The sequence below is a fragment of the Geospiza fortis genome, unplaced genomic scaffold (genome assembly GCF_000277835.1).
Source record: "Geospiza fortis unplaced genomic scaffold, GeoFor_1.0 scaffold429, whole genome shotgun sequence".
NCBI classification, from domain to species: domain Eukaryota; kingdom Metazoa; phylum Chordata; class Aves; order Passeriformes; family Thraupidae; genus Geospiza; species Geospiza fortis.
The window spans coordinates 454554-472181 of NW_005054411.1; the positions used below are offsets into that span (position 1 = coordinate 454554).

A 17628-nucleotide genomic window follows, 5' to 3' on the forward strand; every position below is an offset into this window, starting at 1 on the left:
TCATATTAAGCTGAGAAGCTTGAAAACTAAACTGAGATAAAGCACATAAAATGCTGTAGAAACAATCTACCTATAATCGAAAAATTTTAACTTCTTTTTAGTTCAAATCTATTATGTTTTAAAGCTATTACAAAAACTATGGAGTACAGACTTCATAAACAAAATAAAAATTGTGGTCATCAATTATGCCATCAATGTCAACAAATTATCCTTAAAGCCTTACAGATGTAAATATTTTATTCTAGCAGTAGTGTCATACACACAACTCAGTTTTAAGTATTATAAGGTTATCCAGATGAAAAAAAATTAAATTTTAAAAAGTCTAAAAAATTAAAATTAATTTTTTGTAAAAAATGTATTTGACAGAACCTGTAATAAGTGTTATACCTCAGTATTAGAAAATGGGCAATAACTTCTAGCATGGTCATTTGGATGACTGAAGTTTTAAGACAGGAAAACAAAAAGGCAAAAAGTGCATAAGCAAATAAGAAAACCAAAGTGTTTCACACTTTATGAACATTAAGAGCTTTACTTACTAGAAGGCCTTATAACGATATTGTTGGAAATGGCTGCTCCTCGTTCATTCCTTGCTGTACACTGGTAAACTCCCTCATATGCTTCTGCTTTCCCACCATTCATAATATTTATGACAAGAGTCCCTGAATTTGGTTTCATTGTTACCTGGGCATCTTTATCTATATCAAAATGAGTTCCATTGCGTGTCCAGGAGAAGCTAAAACAATAAAAACAAAAAGGCAAGTTTATTCTTAGCTGCTTTTTGTAGATTGTATGAGGAAAAAGAAGAAAAAACAATTAACAAAAATACATATTATGTTTTCATTAGCAGATAAGTAAGACTCATTCCCAAACTAAATTAACTAATAAAGCAATACCGAAATTTTACTATAAGAAATCTGGCAATATTTTAAGATAAAAGATTTGGCTGAACATATTAACAGGAGCTATTTCAAAGTGAATTATTTTTTTAAAAACACATTAAAAATTTCTGAGGTTAATCATACATGGAAAAGAACTGATTTCCTTTCTACTCAAAATGATGCAGTAACATCTGCAAGAACTGATATTGCTAAAGCTGCATTAGCATTTCCATTATAAAACCTATTGTTGAAAGGGTTTATAAACCTGTCTTTAAAAACTTGCTCAGGGCTGAAATGTGTCATCTCAGGCCCCAGCAGGAGACCATTTCTTTTAATTGGTTTGGCGATTTTGAAGTTATGCAAGTGAATTAAAGACTGTGGTGAGTCTGAGTCCTTTTCACTATTCTAATGCAAACATAATTCTCTAATAGAAATTATATAGTCTGAGACCCTTTATTTGACCTAGTAAATTTATACTGATACTACTCAAAACAATAGATATTTTGAAAAGTAGTCCTTAAAAATGAAGACTGATAGAACTCATAAAAAATTGTCACGAAGGAAGAGATTCACAGTCTACAACTTAGACCATAAACACTTTCTTACTTATGTCCTGTTTATGGTCAGAAGTATAGTCACAGAGAGCTTGACCAACAGCTATGGAGGGCTGAACACTCACAGCTTCAGACACTGTGAACAGCAGTTTTTGTACTTGTTACAATTTAGCTTCAGAATCTTAAGCACAAACACTCTTTGCGCTGGTTAGAATGCTTCCTAAAGTGTAAATGTAAATGGTACTGGAAAGGCTCAAATTCTAACTGACTTAAATTGTGCACTGACCCAGGTCCAGCAGGACTGGACATGATATTTGCACCTTGTGTTGGGGGGGAGAAGAACTGCACCTGCAGCACTGCTGCACCACAATGCAGTGTTTTGGGGAGGACTACCATGCATAGTGAATTAACAGTGAACCTCTTTCTTACAACTTGGCAGGTGAAGTTTTAGAATGTGAGGTTTCTGTTACCAATAATATTAAAAATGCAAGAAAGTGTAAGGTAGATTCAAATCAGAGGTGGAAAAAGTGGTACAAACCCCTGAATTTGAGATGAGTCAGAGTCTTTGCTGCTCTAGTTGTAGGTAGTGGCACATCCACAAATCTTTGCGCCAGGCGCTCTCACCAATAAGAAGTTATCACACTGGTATCACACAATTCACACTGTGGGCTAAGAAAGTCCACCTTTGACTTCAGAGCTCTGGAGCAGTTCAAGTTCCAATATGCATTTGCAGGTTACCAAGATGGACCAAACAGACTAACTATTGATACAAATTAAATAAGTTTCATATCTTAAAAAATAAGCAAGACTAAGCACTAGCTTAGAAAACTTGTCAGAAATTTCTTTACTTAAAACCTGTCCCTTCCTCTGTAGCATAGAAACAAAGCCATATTTGATGGGGAAGATGAAGACGTGCAGCAGAGAGCCTTGGCACATGGCTCAGGTATGTCAGTCTCACAGGCAGCACCCTTTTTCTCTCAGGTAATTCCAACCAGAAGTGTTTAAGATAAACAGTATTGCAGAAGCAATACCGTTGTCCCAAAGTGGACAATAATCATCTGATCCTTTAGGTAAACACCTAGACTCTTAAAAATGGTATTGGGCTAGCAAAATTAAAATGCTGGCAAACAAAGCAGCTCTGTGGAACTCCTGTCCTTAATGGAACACTAGAAAGAGTGAGTGCATCCCAGATAATCTCCATCTTCCCTATTCTGCTGCCCAGCATGATAATGACTGTGATGCCAAGGCAACCAGCAGGAGTAATAAAGAAATAAAACTGGTTATTCAGAAGAAATACATCTAACAAGCTCTGTCTGTGTCTGAATGAGCAGTTTTACATGGACCTTGCTAGTAAGGTGTAGCATAACACTGCTAGAGTAGAGAGAAGCACACTTCCATGTTCGCAGTCTCTGCCATCAGCAACAGTTACTAACAATGCCAGAATATATCATGGCTACTGATGTTTCCAGTGCAGGTACTCAGTAACTTGAAAGGAGTAGCTGTCAAATATTTCAAGATGCTGAAAGATAATCTTAAAATGGACAACAAACAGGAATCTAATCCATTTCTGCCAAAACCAAAACTTAAGGCTATTAAATACACAAGGCTGCTGATCAATAAGACTGATACAGACTACATAACTTCTGACAAACTGTATTTCAAGATCAGCATCATAAAATGGAATTATTTACAAAACATTACATTTGAATGCATTAGTATTAGCCTGAGTTTATTTAATGCCTGCTCTCCTTAAAGACTATGTCTGAACCTGGCACATTATCCATTCCATAGTACAGCATGCCTCCTAGTGTGTTCCATTGGCATTTATCCATCTGTAATAATCAAGCATTATTTTACTGTTAAGAGTTTTGAGCAGAAAAAATGCTACAATTGCTTGATGACTCTAGAAACATTTAAATGTCAAGTGTGGTAAAAGTCAAAATTGTGCTGCTATCTGGTAGCTGTGTAATTTACAGAGGTACAGATGTGTGCATGTTGCTGCATGTGCAAGCACATTCATACATATAATCTTGATCTCATTAGTTTACAAAAATTACAGTATGTTCTCCTAGTTTTTCCATACTCTTAGGTCAATCAAAGAAAAAAAGAAAGCTACTAACCTAGGAGGTGGCTTTCCTTTGGCTTCACACTGTATTACAATATTTTCTCGAGGGTCAACAATGTAATCTTTTGGAGATTGCTGAGTTATCGTAGGAGGTTGTGACACTTCATTATGAAATACAACAAAGAGAGATGATTTCAACAATATTTTCAAAGTATCACCAAGACAATTTTGCAAGCAGAGAAAGAAGAACTGCAGTTAGCAACCACATCTTTGACAGAAGAGTGGGATTAAAGTATCCTTTGTGTCAGGAGGCTGAAGCTCTCTAGCCTTCTAAATCAGTCTAGCTATGCTATCTTCCAACTGAGCTATCCTGATTTACAGCGGATGAAGATCTTGGCCGAAACGTTTAACGAAAATATCATTTCTATACCTCGGATTTCAACAGATTTTTACAAAACCAAAGGACACTCAAAATTCTAAGTCCAACAAATCTGAAATCAAGAGCTACAAGACATAAACCTCAACAAAATGGTTTTGTACCACACAGAAGGAACAAATATACATTGCGTTGTGCTTCTAAACATTTTGTATACTTTCAAATTCTCTGCATGTCCACACATTTATTTTGTCTAAGATATTGCATTAATCCATAAAGCATGCTTTTAAGAACTACTTTTCAGGAGTAAAAAATGTTACAAGCAAAAGACCCTGTTAAAAATTACAAAAATAGTATCTAGTTTCCAAATAAAGCAAACATGTAGGAAAAGTAAAGCACCAATTCCCCTTAAGAAATCCATTAGGAATGTAGTCTCTGGAAATGTTCCAAGAGAAGCAATCATTTAACATTTGTCATTTTTCAATTACTATAAAACAAGTAGCAGAGAACAAAACTAATTCATCTGACAAAGTAGCTGGTGTCTACCTATGGTAATTTATAACCTATTACCATTATCTATGCCTATTTTAGCATTAAAAAACACCGTTTGTGATAGTAAGATAGTGAGAAGTGTCGTCATCAACATTATTCATATGTTTATAGTTTAGTGTCACCTAAATAAACTTGTTTAATAACATGCCCACAAACATCCATGTCTAAGTGCTGTAAATCACCCGTCCAGCAATACCCTTTGCTTGTGCTTTGGGGTAATTTCTAGCCACTGGAACAAAATATTTCAATCATTAGAGTTAGTTTGGTTCTCATGCCTCACTCTAGACAGTTAAAATTCTACAACTGGGATTTTTTTTAAGTCTTCCTTAAGGATACCATTACACATTAAGTACTCCTTTGCACAGACAGAGGTAGCTGTCTGTAAAACCCTAGCTGCAAGAAACAGCGATGAAGAGAAATCAGATCACGGAATCATAACAAAACACAGCAGCTAATCAGAACAGAACAGGCCACGGAAAACTGGGTTCTGCTCCTCACTGCACAGGGGAGAACCCTTGAAAGAGGAAGGCAACATTCTCACATGATGCCTTCGTGTGTATTTCTTTAGGAGTACTTGAAGGCAGTCCTTTTCCCCCTCAGAGGCATTTCTCAGGGTCAGTATATATCAGATGGCAAATTCACTCTGAAAAAGGATATGACACAAACATTGCCCAGCCTACAGGATAGTCCAACTCAGATTTCCAAAGACCTGAAATCTCCACTCCTGTGTCATGGACTGCACTTAAAACTGATTAAAATAACCATAAAACTAAAGCTAAGTTAGAACCCTAACTTAGGGTTCTTTAAGAGGTCTACTTAAATAGCTATATCCACTGTGGATATAAAAATATGTCCGCATCAGATATGTAACATAGTACAAAAGTACATATATTCCAGTAATTTTTTATCAGATATATTTACTCCTGAAAGTAGTAATAAAACACTGAACATACTGATATTGAGTGAAGATTTTAATGTTCAAATAGCACACCATCAAAAATCACACAATTAATTTATTCAGAATATCAGAATGTTGTTTCATGTACATTAGTATTTTCTGAACACTGCATGCACAAAACATCTAGATACAGCAAACAAAATTATCATCAAGATGTCAGAATCACACATTTTTGGACTGCAAATTCAATTTGCAGCAAAATCTGTATTAATTTTCAGCAGCACACAGCCTATTTTTAGGTGAAGAGTAACTTACATTCTTCTAGAAGTTTTGCTTTTATTCCCACATCAGAATCAGCAGTTGAACGGACAAATGGAGATTAAAGAGAAACATTTGTTAGTGAAGAGAAAATTAGCAATTTTGAGAGGGAAGATAAGTATCTCTGACAAGTACATTGGTCACCATTGAAAAGAAAACATTTAAAACATTCAGCATTGCAACCCATGTAGCAATGCCTGAAATTCCAACCACAATTTCCATTGTGTTAGATATTACTACCATTTATCTTAAGATAAATGGGAGTACTATCTAGATATTACTACTATTACTACTATTTATCTTAAAGCTCTTGGCCTGAGAAACTTTCCTGAAGTGTTGACTTTTTAATGGCAACCATGCTATGTGATTTTGGCCTTGCAAGGACATAAAACACAAATGCTGAGGTGACAGCAGCAAATCAGAATTAATGGAGTGTACTATGCTCATGCTGCAGTCAAAATCAATCCACCCATATGATCACATGGAAGAACAAAGAGAATGCTTCAGGCTAAAATTACTCTCGTAAAGACAAAAGCACCTAATCCTACTCAACAGACTTGCAACCCTTTCTGGTTTGAAAAATAACTAAACAAAAAATAATCAGCTAATAGGAATTATTGCTTAATTCCAATGTTTTGCATAAACCTCTCTTTATCAATAGGCCAAATGTCCCTCACTCTCCTACATTTTCAGTCATTCCTGGCCTGCTTTGAGGAGACACTGACTAGGAACTAATGAACTTGCTATGAATAGAAATTTCTAACCTGGATGAAACCTAAATATTCAACTAATCAAGTAGGTTCTCACCACCAGGTCTCTATGGTGGATATTCAGGCAAGACCCACAAAAAATCTATGTCCTTCCCTTGTGGTGCTCTCCCAGAGCCCATTCTCATCATTATTTATTAAAGCGATACCATCATTCTAGATGTAATTTCTGGATAAAAATTCAAATCTGTGACTTTATCAGACCTCACAAAGTTATTAAGAATGAAGTAGAAGGGAATTAAATTCTCAGTACAGAATTAAAATGATACATCCAAAAGGGCTATTAAGTTTTGTCTATTGATGCATTTCTGGTAAATTTAACCCAAAATCTTGCTCTTAAGATAACAATATTAAAGAGGTGCAGAATCTATATTAGTTGCTAAACTACAAGATAGATTTAAAAGACTATTTATAGCCTGCAAAGATGTTTAAGGAGAAAATTTAAGTTTTGAAAGTAACACATTCATTTAGTCATCAAACTTTCAAAGTCTTCCTTAACCCATAGCTTATTTTATATATTATAATTCCTTATAATTATATTATTTATTATTTTATAATTCCTCTAAAAGCATTTGCAACACAACAAGTTGGATGTCATTCAGATATATTGATTTTTTTACAGAAATACAGGTCATTGGTTTGATAGGCTTGTAAAATGCATGGGGAAAAAAACCACCAAAGCACTTGCAATGTATGTCAATGATTATTAAAGAAAAACATGCATTTCTGGAAGGGAGGAAGGTATCAAAACCACGGGGTAAAGAAAAACATGCAGATTAGAATCACAGGCAAATTTACTGATGTATTAATCCATCAATTAAACACCACCCCTAATGTTCTCTTCCCTGGAAATTAGTTTAACAAATGAATCATCACTGAGAGGCGCAACATGGCCCACTGAATTCTGAAAATGTGATCATGTTTATCTTAGAAAGAAAACAGCAACCTAAAACATGAGTAATTTAATAAAATTAGCTATTGAGAATGTAAAACACAGAAGCTACCGTTGCTTCCTTTTCAGCATGGAGTGCTATCTTCAAGGTTCCCCACTAATAGAGTCTTATATTAGACAAGAACTTCGGACAATGGGATTTCCCCTCCTCAAAGCATTTCCTCATGTGTTAAAGCTGGAGTTCCCTGCCCAGCACATTTCCAATATGCTTTTAAGAAAAAATTCTTAACTGTTTTCAGGCACTACTCCAGAAATCTAAGAGCCTTACTTACCCTTTTGCATCAAAAAAAGATACGATGCTCTGAATTTTAGGTATTTGAATTTTTTACTAGCTCTCATACCAGCTCCTGGGAACCTCTTCTCTGAAGGTAAGGGTGATTGTTTACAGCCACTAGGAATTGTCCTGGGATTTTCAGAAAAATATCAATGTGATCTTAATTTCACAAATAATTAGCATTTAGCAGGGCTTTTCTGGCCTTTTTCAGTTTGATCAAACAAAGGCACACTGAAGTGTAAGAAGGATTCTGTGATAATCCTATGTTACACCTCCTCAACTGAACAATGCAAATCACTTTATATGCACAGGTTTTGAAAACCTTCAGAAAGTCAGTGTAAATATTCATAATTATAATGTCCTGATTGAAGTGACCAAACACACTCTGTTTTTAGCTCCATTTTGGAGTTACCTTCAGCTTCCTGCAGAAATTATTTAATCAATCTTCCATTATTCTGCACTTATTTATCAGGTTAATACTTACAGTCAAGAGGTACATCCAGTGCAGAAATAATTTGGCACAGAAAGAGGACCAGGGAAGTTTTGCTTGTAGATATGCTCATCTTTTTCATCATGATTTTAAGCTGTACTGAGTAAATCACACTTGAAGAATGAAGTTCAACTTCATAAGACTAGATAGCTTGCAGTAGTTATGTAAATATAGACAAGAAACCTGATAAATAAAAAACAAAAGAACGATATGCAGATATAATGGAGAGTTAAATGATCACACGCATCTTAATAATATTATGAAACACAAGCAGTCTAAATACTATATCTGAACATAAGAGTTACATCATGTATTCTACTGAAATCCAAGAAATTCACAAGTTCTTAGGTCATCTAGATCATAACACTTTCCGAAAGAAGCTAATGAAGAAATCCCACAACCTTATTTAACAGAAATACAAATACCTCTCCGAAGAAGGATAAAGCACCAGTCAGTCCATCTAGTTAAAAAAAGAGTATATACTAAAGATAACAGTCCTCTGAAGTAGATTTAGAGGATTAAGGCTCTGAATGCCCACCTAGTGTCTCTTTCAAGCACCCTGCACCATTCTTGGAAAGAGGCATTTTAGGCATCTACTCCAATAAAAACATGTCAAGTCATGAATTTGCTAAGTAAACTGTAGAATCTTTCTGCAGCTTTGAGTTAGGTATCCCAGCTTCTCCCCACTTTGGAACTCTTTCTAATAAGACAGCTGTAGACTGAATACACAACACTTCATGAAGGTGTGAAGGTGCTATCCTGAGTACTGTACCTAGGCTCCTATTTCTGGATATCTGATTCCTCTCAAAATAGGTAACTTGAAAATTCTTTGTCATTTCTAGCCTGAAACCAAAATATAATTAACTGTCAGCATATTCTCAAACACTCTTCTCCCCCTTTCATATATGACAAACTGCCGGAAACGAAACTTAAGTTCTTTGAAACGTGTTAAGATTTCCCCCCTCAACCAAGCATGAGAGATCACATTAGCCATGCAGAAAGATTCTGGTTCCCTTCTTATTTTCTGCATTCAGGACCAAGCTCTTGCTGAGAAGAATGTTGGAGGAGCGAAAACTGCCTGCAAGCCCCATCAGCATCACCAGTGACCTACAAAGAGCTGTGCAGCCCTAGAAATCCAAAAATCATTTTCAGTAAATGAACATCCACTGAGAAAGTACTTCCCAGATGGATCAGGAAGTTCACAGTGATCAGCATTAATGCACCTTGAAGAGAACACTTGCTCAGCTCTGGCTACAGATATAACACAAAGCTATACAGTCCACAAGGAGTTAAAGCTGCAAAGAAGCAGCTGCTTTACAAATGTTAAATTAAGAGTTGTTTGTGCTTCCTGAAATTACTTAAGCCAGTCTATGGTAAGAATTTTCCTCAATTTTCACATTACAGAAGAAATTATGCCTCTTAATTGCTGCTGTAAATTCTCTTTCTCTTTGTACAGTCCTCTGAGCGAAAGTGGAATTAGAAACTAGAACTGAGGTGTGGAGCTCTACTTCTCATCCTAACCTACGACATCAAACTCCCTGATTCTTACTATCACTATCTGCAAAACAGTTTTTTCTTTCAAAATAAGAATATTCCAGTAGGTTAAAGTTCTAGACATGTACTTCTTGGAGTTGTTGGGAACTGCTGACTGGGGCATCGTGGGACAGGGCAAGTTGCTAATTGACATTCCAAACTATCTCCAGGACTGCATACTGTAATGTAAAGATTAATTATTTATCATGGCAGATTAGAAAAATTACAAAACACATCAGAAGAGAGGACACCATAGTTCCGGCCTTTGCATAATTATTTATATAAACTGGAACTGCACAAGCAGTCAAGGTGGCATGCCAACCTAAAAATATTCAGAAGTCCAGGCATGTAGCAGGAAAGCATGAAATATAATCAGACTTTCCTAAAAAAACAAACTGAACTTTGCTACTTTTTAAATAAGCACCCTAAATTGCTGGGGGTTGAGCTGGGAAAGGTGAGAAGTGCTTTCCCCATCCCATTTTGGCACATACAGTTCACTACACTCCTGCTGCAGTGAGCAAGGGGAAGGAGTAGAGCTTCTGTCAAGAGTGCCTGAGAACACTCCAGCATGTTTCCTGCAATGAAGTGCTCTCCAGAAAAGCAGATTTTATTCCAGCAACCACAGCTGTCTGCTCTTCTCAGTTAAACTAGGTTCTCACCCACTGTGATATATGTCGTCTCCTCATTACAGTATCACTGCAATTACCAAGGTGCCCTCTCTGTGCCATGACCTGGGATTTACAGGATACTCTTTGAAGAACTGCACAAGTGAACCTTGACTTCTATTGTTTCTTCTCCATGCAACGTTTCAGTTCTCCTTCTGAAACCCTGAAAACCTGATTATCCACTTTATTGTTTTGTTCTTTCGACATGTAAAATGAGTATTGCAGTGATTTTAGAGTATTGTAAAATCAAATTGCATTTGCTTTGAACAAGTACAAATGAATACACAAGCACTGGTGAATCAGGCAGGGGCAATTAAAATGACTGGGAAAGTAATACTCTTGAGAAATTGTCTCATATTGTCTACCTCTGCTACTGCAAAGTTCCAGTTGGATACCAATTGAATCTACTGCTGGAATGTTTGGCTATAATATGGGAATTCAACCTCAGAGAGCCAATGTGCCCAAAGGGTTTGCGACAGAATATTATTGAAAATGATTTTAGGTTTGTCAGCACAACTGGGTGCTCTTGCTGAATGTATTAAAGATTAAATCTGGCATAATTTAGTATGAATACAACAGCTGCTATGTAGAACTAAACATTGCTTTGACATAACATTATCTGCTACAAAATAAGGACAGGCCTCTAAGCGCAGATCAATGTAAAGGCTTCAATTGCAAAACTTGAAATATTTATACAGCAGATTGTCTTTTCCTCCAGATAATTTATTTACGATCTCTTGTAACTGAGACATTTTTTCCTACCCTTTTCATAGGAAAACACATATATTGTGACAGTTCGGTCAGGAGTTTGATCACCAATTTGTATAAAATATGATTTTCTACACCTGCATGCCTCCTATGTACCTAACAAAATGTCACTTGTTAAGTCTTCTGTGCTTCTTGATGAGATGCTGATTGTGACTAACAACATGGACTAAGGGTTGAAGCCATGGGATAGCAAACAGGAGTCCAGTTAAATAAAAATGCATAAGCAAAGTGCAAGAGTATTTCATCACAAAGTGTCATTTCAGAAGCCAAGGGTTTTATGCAGGTATTACAAAAGAACCAGGATCAAGTGAGCGACATTGACTTTTTTTCACTCGGGAAAAAAAGAAAGCCCAAACAAAGAACTACTTTTTAAAAATGACCCACAGAAAGACACAATTAGAAGAATGAAGGCACCTGAGGTGAGCCTGATACAGCAGAAGATCAAGACACAGTTGGTTCCCAGTGGTCTCTTCACTGGGACCATTTGGCTATAAACAGCAAACCAGATATTTCCCAAACACTGAAGGAGTTAAGAAAAACAACATGTATATGGAAGGGATAATTTGGAAGATTCCTTTTGTAAATAAAAGGGACAAGGATCTCCTCAATTTTAAGAGCTCAAGAGCAAATAAATCACAGAATTGTTAAGGTTGGAAAAGACTTTTAAGATCATCAAGCCTAACTATCAGCCCAGCACTGCCAAGTCTGACACTTCACTATGTCTCTAAGAGCCACAGCTACATGTGCTTAATTACCTCCAGGGATGAAAGCTCAACCACTTCCCTGAGAAGCCTGTTGCAGTGCTTCATAATTGTTTCAGTAAGGAAATTTTTCCTAATATTTAATCTAAACCTTCTCTGGAGAAATTTGAGACTGTTCCCTCTTGCCCTTTTGCTTGCTACTCGGGAGAAGACACTGGTACATCATGGGTCACATCTTTCCCCTCTACTGCAGGAGTATCCATCCTACCTACTCACTCTGACACTCCCTGAATTGTGTCCAGGAACCATAGAATTACAATTGGGTCAGGTCAGTATTTGCCAAAGAGAGTGTCAACAGCTGAACAGTATCCATGACTGTAGAACAAACATGCACACACCCACGCACACCCACGCAGAGGGTATTTTACTATACTATACCAGTACTGAGTAATGCTGATTTCTGATTCGAATATTAATACAGACAATATTAATACAATTAATCAATTGAAACCTCAAAGCTGAGTCAATTGAGGCTCCAAATTCCAGAGAGGACACATTTTTCCTCTGGCTGTCTTCAACAGAAGCATACAACATGTTTCATTTCCTTGTAAGTGCTGCTGCAATATTTCTTTTTTAGGATGTAAGAGTGTAAGGAAGTGTGTTTACTGAAATTCGACCTAGTCCAAAGTTAGACAGCATTTTCTAAATGTAATATTGTTTCACAGAGATTTGATGCATCACTGATTATGCATTTCTACTCAATTACATTATTTTTAAGACAAAAAGGTCTTTAGAAATGTGAATGGAAACCAAGATCAGTGTAAGAAATGTGAAAGGGTTATTAAATTGCAAGACGAAACAACTGTAATATTTCATAAAGATTAGGGAAAAAGCATTATCTTCTATATAAACATGATTGAATTAATGCAGTTCAAGTTAGACACTGGAGATTAGAAAAAAATTATTACTTAGCAAAACAATTCCTCTGCTTCATTTGTCTAATGCCTCTATTTTTTTTCTCACAGTGAAAGACAGATATAATTAGAATATAGGAAAAATAAACAGTTTTCAAGGAAATTTGTTTCATAGCAGTCTTATATCCACAGAAACAAATGGCATAAATGTATTTAATGATTTGTACATTAAAAATAAGTGTTGAAGATTATAATCAAAAAGCACAAAATGCTTGCTTTTGAGGACAACAGCAATACCCTTATCACTTAATGGAAGGTCTTTACAGGACTTCTGTGTTTTACATAACTATGCTAACTCTGCAAGTATTAATAGGATGATTTAAAATATTTTTGAACAAATGGTTTCAAATTTCACCCTTCTTTTTTAGATTATCTAGTATTTGCAATAATAGGCCAAATAAAAACACTAATTAGAAACAACCATTTAATTAAAATCTTTCAAATAGAAACAGATAACAATGCACTTAGTGTTACAATACCTAAGTGGCACAGACACAGCACTATTAGAAAAAATAATGCTATATAACAAGAATAATTTTAACTTTTTTTAATGGAGGTAGTATGACATAATAGACTGAGCACCCAGGTATGTGCTGACAGACCCAAGTAGTATTCAAAATTCTGCTCTTAAATAAGCTTCTAGTCAATTCAGTCCCCATTGGTTTGCTTTCCCCATCTATCTCTCACCTATTAGATGTAAATTATCCAAGTTATGGTCTATTCCTACATAGTTGGTCTTAATCTACTTACCACAGGTTTAGAGTGTCTGAATAGAGGTGTCAATAAAAAGAAATAATTTTTAAAACCTTCTAAAAGCACACCACATTAGAACTATTTCTCATCCTTTAGAACCCTGGAAAACATCACACTGCTTTCCTCCAAGTTTTTGATTTGTCACAATCTCCTGTAACTCTATCCTTTAAAGTCATCAGGAAATACTAAATCATCTCCTGTGATCTCCTGTTTATGAAGCTTAAGCCCATCGCTTTGCATTTGGCTACACTGTAAATGTTACAGGGACATCCATTTAAAGAGAACTGGAAGAAAAATAAACTATGCAGACAGAACTCCTGAATTCAACAAGATCTCCTCAGGACTAATTCAGATGCTTCAGGTAGGGTTAGATGTTTGAAAATGGTACTTAGTAATTTTCAAGCCATTTTGACAAAGGCAGATGGCCTTGTGTGCCACACTCTAAATGTTCTCAGCAGTTCTATATACAGCAAAAAATCATCACTCCTGAACTGCCACTACACTCAGCATTACTGTTTTGGCTCTGAGAATGTACTTAAGCATTCATAATGGTCTTTACTTTCCACAATCCAGACATAATTTACAGTCTCTCTACTGTCACTCTCTATTTTCAACTATGGGAAAGTCACTTAGTCCATGAAACTTCTTTACTGACAATCCTATATTAAGACCTACCAACTAGTTTGTTGTTCATCAAAGTCTGGTATGTTTTGTTACATAGTTCAATTCATGTTTTTATTAATTGGTTTCATGTGGCAGTAAGTCAAATGCTTTTCAAAGTCTTCTACATTGACACCATCATCTTACCAAACTTATAATTTTACCAGATATTAGAAGATTAAAATCAAGTTTTTGTCAATCATTTGTTTTACAAGCTCTACTTTCCATAAAACTCTGAGCAGAATCAATTTTACTCAAGGCCTTTAATTCCCTATCAGCTGAGTCCCCAATCAGCCTTTTCCATATGTTCACTGTGATTTATATCAGGCTATACTTACCCTGCTCAATCTGCTTGTCTATTCTGAATCTGGGCAGAACACCAGCTATCTTCCAGTCCTAAGGAACATATTAAAAATGAAAACCTGTGAATCAGATATCTTCCCCACTGGCTCCTCTGGAGCTTACAGGTAGACCTATGACACCTAGACTTGCTGAAAGACATAAAATTATGTATCTTCAACACATATTATTCAATATCTACTAATGGTTACTATGACTAAAGAGGCTTTCCATCCTAATATGATGCATCATAATTTTTCTTCCAATTAATCGTGTTACTTGAAATAATATAACAACATCAGAAAACAGTGTTTCTGTTTCTAAGACTTGGTCCTATAAAAAAAACTCCAAATACTTGCCTGCTTGTCTCCACCATGGAAATGACCAACACATGAGAACATGCCTAAAATTTCATAGCTGCTAACTGGATCTCTTTGGTAGATCACAATGAACACTGAGATACAGCTAAAAAAGCAGATATAGGGGTCTCTATCCACTCTTATTTCAACTCTCTGCTCAAGAAACACAATCTATGAGCACAAAAAATGCAGGGGAAAAAACCTCAAACAACTAAGCACAGAGGTCAAATATCTAATTAAGGGCTGCAGGTAAGCCTGTAAATTCAGTCATGTGTCACAGACTTGAATCCTTAAAGCAGCCACTTAAGAGTTGATTTTTAAAACACTGGAGCAAGGCTAATCTGTGCTTTTACAGTTGTCTTACATATTCCCTGAAGGCCTATATTGGATTTGGCCCTTTTGAGGATTTAAACAGAGCAGCACTTACTTTTTAGATCCTGCTCAGCTTAAATCATAAACTGCTTTGGCTGGGGTCACTATAGACATGGCCAAGCAAAGCTGTGGATAGCCCTCAAATAGGTAGGTAAGCCTAGTAAGCCTGGCAAGTTTAGATGCCTCCAGAATCAAATCAGCATCTGAACAGCACTTTTGTATTGCAAACACATGTCTGGGTCTTGCTTGGGTCCTTTCCGGTGTCCTAAATACTTGACTGGATTCAGATTCTTTTACTTTTTTAATCCCTTCACATAAAAATGATGGAATAGAGCATAAAACTAATGGTATAGCGACATCTATTACAGCAGTCCTTTAGAGTCATTACAGCCTGAACAAATACACTTCATCTCTTATGCATGTATACATACTTTACTGTCTTTCAAAGACTTGGTTGAGATGTTTGAGTTGAGTGTAACTTTGCAAATCTGCCAAAGACCATGAGTTTACAAAGGAGGGCGTGAAAATGTAACTTGCATTGATTTAGAGAGCTAGTTTGGCTTGAAGCAAATCACTAAATATGGAGATCAAGGAGAGGAAAGAATTCTGCTTGATCACTAAAATCCTTAGTAAGTTAGAAAGAATTCAGAGTAAGTGAGAGAAAATAAACTAAGAAAACACATTTTTACAGCTCGTGGATGGTAAAAACAGGTACCTAGATGATGGTATCATTAGGATAGTTCTTCATGCTTTGACACTTCTAGAGCATGCAAATGATCTTGTCGCTCTTTAAGTACAAATAATTCAGCACAAACTTCAACAAAGAAAACATTTTCAAGTATCACAGTGCTTATAAGAAAAAATATCAATGTATCATCAGCCTGCTTTCACAGCCATACCATAGTGAAGTGGTGAGTGGAGCCATACCCTGAGTGAGGACTCCCAGTTCAGTTCCTTGTAAATATGCAAAGAGGATGCTCAGCTGAAATAGTCCCTGAAATATTAATTTCTTTACCTGGGAGATGTGATAAAATGGACTTTTTTTTTCTATTTTCCTAATTTTTTTCCTACCCATCAGAATTCAGTGCAGGAGTTTCAGAGAGCTACCTAAGGAGAAGGTAACACACTCTGTATTACACTGGTTAATTATCTTCTTTGCATCCCTACAGGTAACCCCAAAAGCACTGGTTGTCCAGAAGTATTCCTGCAATCGTCGAGATACTCTTGAGAAAACCATACTGTGCGAAAGAGCAGGATCTGATTCACAGACAGGGCAACTCCTCCCTTGGGGAAGTAGAGCAGAAACCACTAATATTAGCAAGAAATGCTGGAATAGTTATGCTAAACAGGAGGTCACTCAGAATAGGGACATTGCCAGAAAAGGAGGACTAAGGCACTCTGTCAGATATAAAACCCTAACAAGTACATGAACAAAGGAGGGTAAACAGTGCTGAGGGAACAAACTGTACCAACTCCAGCTAGCTGCCCTGGGTACATTTTTTGGTGATGGGGTTGGGAACTAGCCACCTATGTGCGACATCAATTTAACAGGTAAAAGCCTGTTTGCTCATTTAATTTTAAATAATTCTGTTAGTTACAATTACACCTGTTATCTGCCCACCATTAAAAACTGAAATGAACAGAGAACTGTGATACAAACACTTCAACATTATAGAAATATTCTTAGCTTTCTCTCTAAAAGTGAGAGTTGATAAACTTCACAATTATTATAGCCGGTCAAATCAAGTCTATTCCTGCTTTATATAGCACTAATTCATGCTGCCATTGCTCCCAACAGAATTATGTGAGACCTAAGTAAATGAACCAACTTATAATTTGTTTGCAGATATCACCAGTGTTGTGGTACACTTCATAATCAGGTCACTACGCTCAGGAATGCTGCTGAGCACCATATGTGCAGGGGAGAATAGTGTCCTAACAATGGTTAGAAAGAATTTGCCTATTTCAAGATTTTCTGAAAGCGATTTCTGAAGTGATTTTTACCACATGTTTAAATGAGCAACTCTAATTTCTCCTCACTCTCAAATAATTCATAACAACTCAGAAAGTTCCGATTAACTTCATCACCATTAGAAAACCTGCCTGCTGCAGCTGGACACCTAAATTCTATAGAGAAAATAAAGCAGGGAAGATTGGAATTCAGGTTGGGTTTTTTTCTCTGCTGCCTTTATTTTTCTTTTTTTTTTTTTCTTGAATCTCCACCCAGCCCTAGTGAGGTCACATCTGGAGTGCTGTGTCCAGTTCTGGGCTCCTCAGGATAAGAGAGACATGGGAGCTCCTGCAGCAGGTGTCACAGAGGGAGACAAAGATGGTTAAAGGGCTAGAGCACCTCTCTTATGTGTCAAGGCTGAGGGAGTTG

General features: G+C 36.3%; 1 protein-coding gene across 22 annotated transcripts in view; it reads right to left on the reverse strand.

Moving 5' to 3' along the window:
* Positions 1 to 17628, reverse strand: part of NRCAM (neuronal cell adhesion molecule) — a 101954-nt gene that overhangs the window by 60557 nt on the left and 23769 nt on the right. For 12 of the 22 annotated variants that reach the window (XM_031061366.1, XM_005426333.3, XM_031061376.1 and 9 more), the window contains exons 3-7: positions 14517 to 14574; positions 8119 to 8307; positions 5639 to 5656; positions 3553 to 3658; positions 537 to 733 (exon numbers count right to left, since the gene is read on the reverse strand). In XM_031061366.1, the coding sequence (XP_030917226.1) occupies positions 537 to 733; positions 3553 to 3658; positions 5639 to 5656; positions 8119 to 8209 (412 nt within the window). In that variant the 5' untranslated portion in view covers positions 8210 to 8307; positions 14517 to 14574. Of the gene's footprint in view, positions 1 to 536; positions 734 to 3552; positions 3659 to 5638; positions 5657 to 8118; positions 8308 to 14516; positions 14575 to 17628 lie in introns of those variants that run through there. The other 10 variants (XM_031061382.1, XM_031061383.1, XM_031061381.1 and 7 more) reach the window with 5 other exon arrangements.